The 10786-nt window shown below is 45.1% G+C and overlaps 1 protein-coding gene and 4 pseudogenes across 1 annotated transcript; 2 read left to right on the top strand and 3 right to left on the bottom strand.

The window, feature by feature from the left end:
- LOC132867729 (histone H1-like) lies at positions 1 to 10015 on the bottom strand (annotated as a pseudogene).
- Positions 1652 to 10786, top strand: part of LOC132867717 (uncharacterized) — a 1045807-nt pseudogene continuing 1036672 nt past the window's right edge.
- Positions 2510 to 2993, top strand: LOC132867768 (histone H2B-like). The gene has a single exon (XM_060900774.1). It carries the CDS (start codon positions 2619 to 2621, stop codon positions 2991 to 2993), a length of 375 nt encoding a protein of 124 aa, XP_060756757.1. The 5' UTR covers positions 2510 to 2618.
- LOC132867749 (histone H3-like) lies at positions 5089 to 5599 on the bottom strand (annotated as a pseudogene).
- The window catches only part of LOC132867726 (histone H2AX-like), a 1044434-nt pseudogene continuing 1039821 nt past the window's right edge, over positions 6174 to 10786 (bottom strand).

Raw genomic sequence — 10786 nt, 5'->3', positions numbered from 1 at the left:
ATTAAATGTAAGTATTGTAGTTTTCCATTGCAGAAACTTCCAGCAATTACACGCTTACCTCCAAAACCATCTGTGAGCTCGTGAAGCTCCTATTTTGCAAGTTTGTTTTTGACACAGCTGTCCGTTTATATGCATACAAAGGCTGCAGGAAAAACACACATCTGTCAAAACAAAATCAACATGTCTGTCTCAATGAAGAAAAGCAGCAGCAACATGTCGTAACATTTGATGATATCTGTCTCAATACGAATAAGGATTGACATTCACCACCTGTATCACCATGCAAACTGGCTAACTGTGAATAAATTTTTCCATGTAATTTTGCTGCCTTTACAGGAGGGAGAGTATGTATAAGCACATCATAATATTACAAACCGTAATCTGTGTAGCTTTAAACTGCCCCCTTGCCAGTCGCCGTCTTCCCGGGCACAAAGACTGTTCATTGGGGAAAAAACAGTGCTTTTAAATGTAGTGTGGCCCAGTGGCTGGGGTGTTTCAACTCAACAGCAGCCCAACAGCTGCGGAAGATTAGAAGTGACCGTGCCTGAGGACACTGGACAATGCCTAGCTGTTAAAACTACACAACATGGTCGTCAAAAACAAACCATTATTTGTTTATGTTAATTAATCAGATCATTCACAATCATTGCTGAAAATCAGCAGGGGAAGGAGCTTAGAAACAGCTGGTTATGGCTTGCGGCTCCTTGTCCCATTGACTGTCCATTCCCTTCCCTGTCGGTTCCCTTCTGTCTGTGGATCGCCACTCTGCTGATCCACTGAAACCACTTTGTTTATTGCCCTCCAAAATCAGCCCTTTTCCAGTGCATTTTGAAAGATACTGGACAGGACAGTTGGAAGAATAGATTTTTTTTTTAATTGTAATGTAGCGCAAATACTATAACGACTGATTTAAATGGACCCAGCTGCTGGGTAGATTGCATCATATCTGACTGTCCTCAACCACTAAGCCAGCAGCTGGGTTATAGAAAGCAACTCAGAATGAGTTAAAATAACCCAAGAATATGACCCCACAGCCTCGACCCAGCGTTTAGGTTGGGGGAAGAAGAAAAACAAGGCAGCGTTTTTTCGAGGGGACTTGTGTGGTGAAGCGTCGGCTCTGTTAACAGTGTACACAGACACCGGTGTGGATCAGAGCTGAGTGCCGGGCTGAGTAATAAGGTGATGTTCTGCGTTCTGTGACCTGTAGCTGTAGTGGACCGAGGAGTTTAGAATCCGGGCCTTGAAGCCACAGACGGGCTCAAAAGGGAACGCCAATGTTGCACAAACACAGAGTGCTTTTACTAACCTCATTACAGTGATGGCTGTTTGTTTGTTGACAGGGAGTAACTGCGCATGAGCAGACCATGATCTGTTGGCAGTTGTTTGCAGTTCGCTCAGCCGATCAAAACAGCATAAAAAATAATGTGAATGATAATGTTTCTGTGCACAGAAAGGATGAAGAATGCGCTCGTCAGTGAAAAGCTGTGGCGTTCTGTTTCTTTTTGAAATGTGTTTTACTGCGGGACCGTTGTTCTTAGGCCTGAGGCCCGCCCACTCCGGGTCTCAACTCGGTCCTGTAGAGAGTGTATAAAGGCTGTGGGCGCTGCGCAGTGACATGAACTCAGCGGCTTGACTTGGAGAGAGCAGCGCGATGTCTGGCAGAGGAAAGGGCGGCAAGGGGCTCGGGAAAGGTGGCGCTAAGCGGCACCAGAAAGTTCTTTGCGACAACATCCAGGGAATCACCAAGCCAGCTATTCGCCGTCTGGCTCGCCGTGGCGGTGTGAAGCGCATTTCCGGCCTGATCTACGAAGAGACTCGCGGTGTGCTGAAAGTGTTCCTGGAGAACGTGATCCACGACGCCGTCACTTACACGGAACATGCCAAGAGAAAGACCGTCACCGCTATGGATGTGGTGTACGCCCTGAAACACCAGGACGTACACCTCTGTACGGCTTCGGCGGTTAAATGCTCCGACACTGAACCGCTCCGACACAACGGCTCTTTTAAGAGCCACCCAAACATCCATAAAGAGCTCTTTCTCCATGAGTGTGTGTGAGAGAGGGGAAAAAGAAAAGTAGCATCTGTGTGTGTGTGTGTATATATATATATATATATATATTTTTTTTTTAAATTCTCAGGTAATATACTTGCTGTTTCGTTCTGCACTACACTGAGCCACAGCAACGAAATCTCGTTCTAATGTGTATTGTTTGATGCAAATCTGAATGAAAATAAAGTCCATTTAAAATGAAGCAGAGAACAGGAAACTGCAGACACGAGTAACATCAGTAACACTTAACCGTTTCTATATGAAAGCTGTGTGTGAGAGAGAAACGCTTCAGATGGTGGTAATAGAAATATAAGAATGGAATGAATTCTTATCTATAAAATTCTTCCATCAGTGCTGTGAATATAAAACGGCGGGAAGGGAGACAAAGCGAGGCGGAGGGGAAGGAAGTGGGCGGAGCGGTAGGAGGCGCCCCGTATGAGGAGGTTTGGAACTCTGGCCAATAAAATATTTTCCTGCCTCGTGTATAATTACACTGCGGACCTGTAAATAGAGCGGCCGCGAGGCGGGTCTTATTCATTCTCTTACAGTTTACCCGAGGAGCAGCGCCATGCCCGAGCCACCTAAAAGCGCACCCAAGAAGGGCTCCAAGAAAGCCGTGACCAAGGCGGCTGGTAAAGGAGGCAAGAAGCGCAGAAAGTCCAGGAAGGAGAGCTACGCTATCTATGTGTACAAGGTCCTGAAGCCGGTTCATCCCGACACCGGCATCTCGTCTAAGGCTATGGGCATCATGAACTCCTTTGTCAATGATATTTTCGAGCGTATCGCCGGCGAGTCCTCTCGTCTGGCTCACTACAACAAGCGCTCCACCATCACCTCCAGAGAGATCCAGACCGCTGTGCGCCTTTTACTGCCTGGCAAGATGGCCAAGCACGCCGTGTCCGAGGGCACAAAGGCCGTCACCAAGTACACCAGCTCCAAGTAAAGCGTGCTGCTGCTGCGGCCGCCTTCAGCAACCCAACGGCTCTTTTAAGAGCCACCAACTTTCTCATAGAAGAGCAAATTCGTGTTTCTCTCTCTCTGCACCGCTCCCTCGCGAAAGTCCGTTGTAGTACACTAAATGCGGAATTTAATAAATATTTGTTGATGGAAAATACACCGAGAAAAGTTTCCACATGTGGCCAAATCAGGGAAACAAACCTCCATCCAATCAGTAAATAAATGAGCTATTTTACTTATAAAGCGAAAATAACGTAGAGTAAAAATTATATGGGTGCTGCGTAGTGACTTCTATCGAGTAGCTTGACTGTTATTATAAATATTTAAAATGTTCTATTTCAGGGGTTTTCAAAGTGTGGGAGAGTCAGCCCCCCCTCGGAGAGCAAATAAACAACAGTGCCCCCCCTTACAATTTTTGTTGTTGCTATACTTAATGTTCCATTCATATTTAAAAAGAAAATGGTTGTTGTACACATTATTTTTTTCTTTTTCATATTTTAACATCTGTGCTTTTTAAACCATCTTGTTTTACACATTTTAAACATCGCATAGCATCGTTAGCTAGCACCTCTTGGCAGACAACACACTGTGGCAGTGGAGCATCTTCAGATCCAGTCCATGAAAATCCAAACTTTAAATAATCGTGGTCATACTAACTTCTTTTTCCAGTCCCCCAGGATTCCGCGGGCCTTTTTTGTGATTGTTGCGAGCTAAAATGTCTGATGTTGCGGGGGTTTCCAAAAAAATTGCGATGAAAGTTGCGGTGTTTAGGTTTTTGTTGCGATGACATTGCGGGAGGAAGTGAAAGTTGCGAGAAATTGTTGCAATTTTCTCTTTTTGTGATTAAAATTGAGTGATATGTTAAATATTAAGTTATTACTGAAAAACTATTGATTAAAAAAACAAAGACACTGAGAAATGGTCCTATAAACAACTTTACCAATATAAAAGATTACCAGGACTACAAAAATGCAGAAAAATAGGCTTTACTTATCCAAATGCACCTGTTGGTTCAAAAGTTAAAGTGCAGAGAACCTCACAGCACAACATGAAGTTACCTTAAAATATAATATAAATGACTCAGCTTTCATGTAAGAAAAAAAAAACTATTAATACTAGTACCGTGTGCAGGCAGTCTCTCCTGAAGACTAAATTAAACAATAATTATAAACTAATAAAATAAATGGCTCAGGCTTCATAGAAGAAAAAAACAATTTGAACAGAATCTCACAGTATGACTGCTGAAGCTGCTTAAACAATGGAAAATAAAATACCATTTTGGCAAAAATGTTGGCATCCATTAATTTCTTGTATTAAGTAAAAAAAAATAAAGTGCACACAGTCCTTCACTGTAAACAGAACACACTTTCAGTAACAGAATTTAAGCCTACAGAAACACTGACTCGCACGTCATGCAATGTTGCCAGATGCTGCTGACGTTTTCCAGTCCAAAATATATTCAAAACCCACCAAAATGCACTTGAAACCGCCAATCTGGCAACACTGCACACATGCTGCTTCTCTTGAAAATAGACATCCGGAAGTAAGGCGGAAGGTAGTTTGTCGATGTCACCTCAAGACGACGCCAACGATTGGTCAAATTTGTGGGAAAGTTGCGGTGATTGGATATAATTGCAGCACCGCCCTGAATTCGCGGGGATTGGTTGAATTTGCGCTGAAGTTGCAAATCGCAACATCCTGGATGCTCTGTTTTTTTGCTTGGCCGTCTCCTCACTCATTGTAGCTTTAGGTACTAAAAATCGATCCATTTTGTCTCTCACGTTGCGCCCCCCCGAAGAACTCTGGCGCCCCCCCAGGGGGGGCGCGCCCCACACTTTGAAAAGCCCTGATATAGACCAATTATTAAATACAACATTACCTTTGCTCATTTCCAAGCAGCGGAGAAAACTTTCTGCTTCTCTCGTCTGATTACTGAAGCGGCGCTCAGACACCACAATATCTAAAAGGACGGGGACAAAAACCTGTCAGTCAAACCGCGAGGAGTTCTAGAACTCTGGCCACTGTGTCCTAACAGCTGTTCTGTTTCACTGCTCTGATTCCACTCTAACCGTGAGCTCAAACAGAACGGTGTTCCGTGCAGGGGATGGAGACGGGCTCGTTTCTGTGAGACAGTGAGGTGGCTCTTAAAAGAGCCTTTGTGTGCGTTAGACGGAGTCCGCGTTTAAGCGCGCTCTCTGCGAATACGGCGTGCCAACTGAATGTCCTTGGGCATGATGGTCACTCTCTTGGCGTGGATGGCACACAGGTTAGTGTCCTCGAACAGGCCGACCAAGTATGCCTCGCTCGCCTCCTGCAGTGCCATGACAGCCGAACTCTGGAAGCGCAAATCGGTCTTAAAGTCCTGAGCGATTTCTCTTACCAGGCGCTGGAAGGGCAGTTTACGGATGAGCAGCTCAGTAGATTTCTGATAACGGCGGATCTCCCTCAGAGCCACGGTGCCGGGCCTGTAACGGTGAGGCTTTTTCACGCCGCCGGTAGCGGGGCGCTCTTGCGGGCAGCCTTCGTGGCGAGCTGCTTCCTGGGTGCCTTGCCACCAGTGGATTTACGGGCCGTCTGCTTGGTTCTTGCCATGGCGGAGAGCTCTGCACTTCACAGATGAGAAACAGAATAAACGGCGCCGGTGGACGCTGGCTTTTTCAACTCTAACGGCGCCCTGCGCTCATTGGGCGTCTTGAACGCGGTCGGCTGTCATTGGAGAGAATGCGCTTCGTCACCTATTCGCTATTGGACCGTCTTTGCCCGCCGACACAGTTTGAAACACAGCCACACCCATCCCTAATTTATTGCCGCTCGCACAGCTCCGCAGAGCCAACAGCGCAGCTTAGCGCGTTTTGTAGGCTCAATCGCCGCACGGACAGCGCCGTCATAATCTGTTTTCACCCATCAACCTTCGTTTATCGCCAGCACACTACTACTATGATTAGTGTTATACTATTACTACTAAAATGCGTTATAAATAAAATGCATCATTACTATTAACACCACTTGATTACATTGTTTATGAATTCCTTTTATGCTAAGGCTATGAAATACCCCAAAACCTGGGAAGGAATTTAAAAAAAAAAAAAAAAGTGCACTTTTTGAGCATAGATGGGTGGCTCTTAAAAGAGCCTTTGGGGACTGATGAATACAGCAGTGGGTGAGTTTATTTGATCTTGACGGTCTTCTCGGTCTTTTTGGGCAAAAGCACCGCCTGAATGTTCGGCAGCACACCACCCTGAGCGATGGTCACTCCGCCGAGCAGTTTGTTCAGCTCCTCGTCGTTGCGCACAGCGAGCTGTAAGTGGCAGGGAATGATGCGAGTCTTCTTGTTGTCACGAGCGGCGTTACCGGCCAACTCCAGGATCTCAGCAGTCAGGTACTCCAGCACGGCGGCCAGATAAACTGGAGCGCCGGCGCCGACACGCTCGGCATAGTTGCTTTCCGCAGGAGCCTGTGGACACGGCCCACGGGAAACTGGAGTCCGGCTCTGGAAGAACAACTCTTAGCCTTGGCTCGAGCCTTGCCGGTCTTTCCTCTTCCGCTCATTCTGCTGCTCAAATCTGTTGTAGGAACAACTCTGAAATAAAAAGCGCTACAGCTCGTGCCCTCTGTGATAAAGACAACACGGCTCTTCTCTGATTGGTTAAGATCGTTGTGGCTGAAAAACCAATCACAAACATGCCGTCAAATTCCAGCGTCAGTCTGCGTGACAACCATCCCACGAGTGTGTGTGTGTGTGTGTGAGAGAGAGAGAGAGATATATGAAAAAGGAAAGAAGGGAATATAGACATATATATTATAAAGTTTATATATCGATGTACAGAAATGTAAGTTTTTATTAGTTCCATCAGCTCTGACTCAGTTCATGTTCTCCCAGCGCCCTCCTGTCACCGTTTTGTAAAGCAGGAATCAACTCCACCACAACAATCAGCAGCATCTGATATCCTGAGTGAATATGGAATACTGCTCTTTCAACGAAAACATGGGTGGCTCTTAAAACCCTTTAGTGCATAAGATGGGTCTAAATAGACCCGGCAGAGTTTTAAATTTTCTATATCTTTATCATAATACATTTTTTTTGCTCAATACTCCATTAATTCCTCAATTGACTTGTTTATGTCCCTTAGAAAGCTTCATTTCATTTTTGGCATCATTGCATTTTACGTAAAAATACCTTTTTTGTTAATACCCCTTTAATGCATAACATGGGTCTAAAAAGACCCGTATTCATTTTCTATGCAATTTCACCAAAGGCTTAGTTTTTCTTAGCTATATTGTAAAATGATCTTGATTCCTCATGCAATAATGCATCTTTTTATGATTTATGGAGTATTTATTCCCAGCACCAATACTTAATTTTCATACTTTATGGTTACTCTTTGAAGTAGAAGACATTTTACATAATTATGTATTATTTAGACACATGGATCTAAAAAGACCCGCTTTCATTTTCTATGTAATACTGTTCAAGGATCAGTTCTTTGCAGTATTTTCTTTGGCAAAAATGTATTTAACACTAGCAGTCCCAGCATTTTTCTGTCTACCTAGAAGACCCACATAGGGGCCATTTGGCCCGACCGCTTTTCCCCAATACACTAATCACTCATTTTGTTATGGTAATGAGGCTGTTAGTGGCAGTGTGTGGGGTGAGGAGGTCACATTTCACACACTTCACACTTCAGTGGTGAAGTCATGTTGGCTACTTCTGTGTGAATGTGAGAATGAGGAATAAAAACAAATTCTATTCTAAAATGTGAACATGTGAATGTCCCATGTGACCATAACGACTCATGTGACTGCAACCAGACAATTGTTTGATGGATAAATAACTCAGTGCACATGGACTATCGCTTCAGTTCCCTCAAGAATTTTGTGGTGAAAGAAGCTCCTCTCCAAGGAACGAAGATGCAGAGATTCAACAGGCATTGTAAGATTTCATTTCTAAGCTGTAAGGTAACTAACAGCCACATTTCCATAACAAAATGAATGTCTACAGGGAGGACTTGGGGCCAATTGGCCCTCTTGTGGGTTTTCTAGGTAAAAAGGCCAAATGGCCCCTGTCTGGGACTTCTAAATCATTCAAAATTACAATTATTTCATATCTGACTTATGATATTTAAATTATTTAAAAGTATAAAACAATACATTGATTCGGAGCATTGCATGAAAAGAGTTTATTCAAAGACTTACTGTAACAAGAACTTATTTTCTGAATGACATATTCAGAAATAATTCTGAATGAATATAATTCTGATTCTATAATTCTGAATGAATTCTGAATGTTTTACATAAAACATGTAAAACAGTAAAATGACTGTGACTGAGATTGTAAAATATGAATACTAAACAGTAAATTGATAATGTCAGTGAACCACTATAAAACGGACCTGGTATGTAAATACACTAAGTAAAACTGCATATAATCATGGGAAAAGGTCAGTATTGACCTACATTGTTACAGCTTTCTCAGTTCTTGCACATTTCACAAATCACCTGAGTGAATTTGTGTTCTTTGCACACAGGCCGTGCACATCGGGAGCATGAGTGAGACACTTTTTTTGTCTCGCGCATAGGGACACAGGCTGCACCTCTTTCTCTTACTCTGCAAGACACGGTTTGGCTCCTGTGGCTGGATGAACTGCCTCTGTAAGCCACACATCTCCATTGCCTGAATGACATGCTTCTGCAGATGGAGACTGGTCTCCAGTCGCCTCCTCATGTGAGGCATGATTAGCTCTTGAGCCAATTCCTTGATGAAGAGGCGCCGGGCATTTGGCACACCACCCATATAATCAGGGTGATGTGCTGTAAAAACAGTGAATGCATTCAGAGCAGCAACATCGACCACATTTTGCCAGAGCACCATAGGCCACCTCCTTGTTCGCCGCTTTGATGTGTATGTTTGGACCATTTGGTCCATGAGATCCACGCCTCCTTTGGTTTTATTGTAGTACTGTATGACCTCTGGCATGTCATTTTGGAGTTTTGAAGTTCTGATTCTTCACAATCAACAGGTCAACAGTGATCAACAGTGGTCCGCAGTATTTGTGTTCCTGACTGGAAACAGTTGCAAATATATTTTAGTTCCTAATGTGAGTCACTTTAGATCCATGTCTGCAATAATAGATCAATTATTTGTCTGTGCTTGTTTATAATATATAAAATAAATAATAGTGTTGTACATAGAAAACTACCTAATTTATGACATTTTAATCCATTTCCTATTTAAAATATAATAATTGTGGAAGTTGTAACTGGAAAAAAACAACTACTTACATTTCCATTATAAATGAATGCGGGTCTTTTTTAGACCCATGTTATGCATTAGTGGGAGTTCGATAGCTTATGCATCAAAGATTAAAAGAGCCGTTTAGGGAAAGAAAACATTACTCAATCAAACACGTTCACTTCTTTTTGGGGGCCGCCTTTTTCGCCTTGGCCGTTTTGGGCTTTACGGCTTTGGGCTTGACAGTTTTTGTTTTCTTCGCGCTCTTGGCACCCTTTTTGGGGTCGACGGTATTTTCGCCTTCTTCGGGCTCTTGGTGGATTTCTTGGCGGCGGCGGGCTTCTTCGCCTTCTTAGGAGACTTCTTGGCGGCGGGTTTCTTAGCCGCGGTGGGTTTTTTGGCGGCCGCCTTTCTGGCTTTGGGCGCGGCTTTCTTGGCGGGCTTCTTGCCTTCGGTCTGCGTCTTGTTTAGCTTGAAAGAGCCAGACGCACCGGTCCCTTTGGTCTGCACCAGGACGCCTTTCCTCACAATGTTCCTTACGGCGATGTTGACGCGGGAGTTGTTCTTCTCCACATCGTATCCGGCGGCCTGTAAAGCTTTCTTCAAGGCGGAGAGGGACACGCCGCTCCTCTCCTGCGACGCAGAAACCGCTTTGATGATGAGCTCGCCGACGCTCGGGCCTGATTTCTTGGTCTTTGAAGCTGCTTTCTTCTTGGGCGCTTTGGCCGGCGCGGCGGCGGGAGCGACTTCTGCCATCTGTCTCGGAGCTCCAAAGCGGAAGCGAGTGAAACGCTGTGTGGGAAACGGAGGCCGGGGGCGGGGCTTAAAAGCACTCATGAGAACGTTTGCGACTCAACCGCGCTGCCGCTGAGTGAGCGCGCTTCCGTCACACACTCGCACTTGTGTTTTCTCACGGCGTTTCTCGGCGAAAATAAGACTCGGAAGACAAGATCCAAAGCGATCGAGCACACGTTTAGCGAGAACGGGCTTTCTCGTTCTTCCCGAGCTCCAGCAGGCCCAGGTACAGACCGAGCGTGTCGCGCAGTGGCCATAAAACAGCACGGTGCGGCTCGAGCCGGCGGGCTGCGCGCTTTGTGCGATGCCGTGTGTAAAAACAGGCTGAGAAACGGCGTGGCCGCTGTAAGCGCTCTGGGCTGAGTGGAAGGAAGGAGAACCCTGTCAATGACCCTGATGGATTTCCACTGTCCGAGTGTAGTGTGCAGTTTTGGAAACGGAGCCGCTTTTGTGCTGTGGAAAGCACAGCTTTGGAGTGAGTGTGCGCGCGCATGGGTGTCAGGTGTGTGTCTATGTGGGCGAGTTGTGGTGTTGGATTTGGTGGAATTTGATGTGCCAACAGGAAGACTAGGCCAGGTGGAGACTCTACTGCAGCCTTTTGGTTATTTTATTCCGCACTCCTGGAGCTCTATTCAGACGACATCAAAAGAGATGTGAACCCAACTGTGGAATTCCTTCCTGATGCTATAATCCTAACACGAATCATGTTGTGAAGCTACAACCCTAAAAATTATCACTTTGCGCAGCTACAACCC

This window comes from Neoarius graeffei, chromosome 19, assembly GCF_027579695.1.
Source record: "Neoarius graeffei isolate fNeoGra1 chromosome 19, fNeoGra1.pri, whole genome shotgun sequence".
NCBI lineage: Eukaryota > Metazoa > Chordata > Actinopteri > Siluriformes > Ariidae > Neoarius > Neoarius graeffei.
Note: the sequence above shows the minus strand (reverse complement) of the source record. Positions and strands in the feature narration are given on the sequence as shown.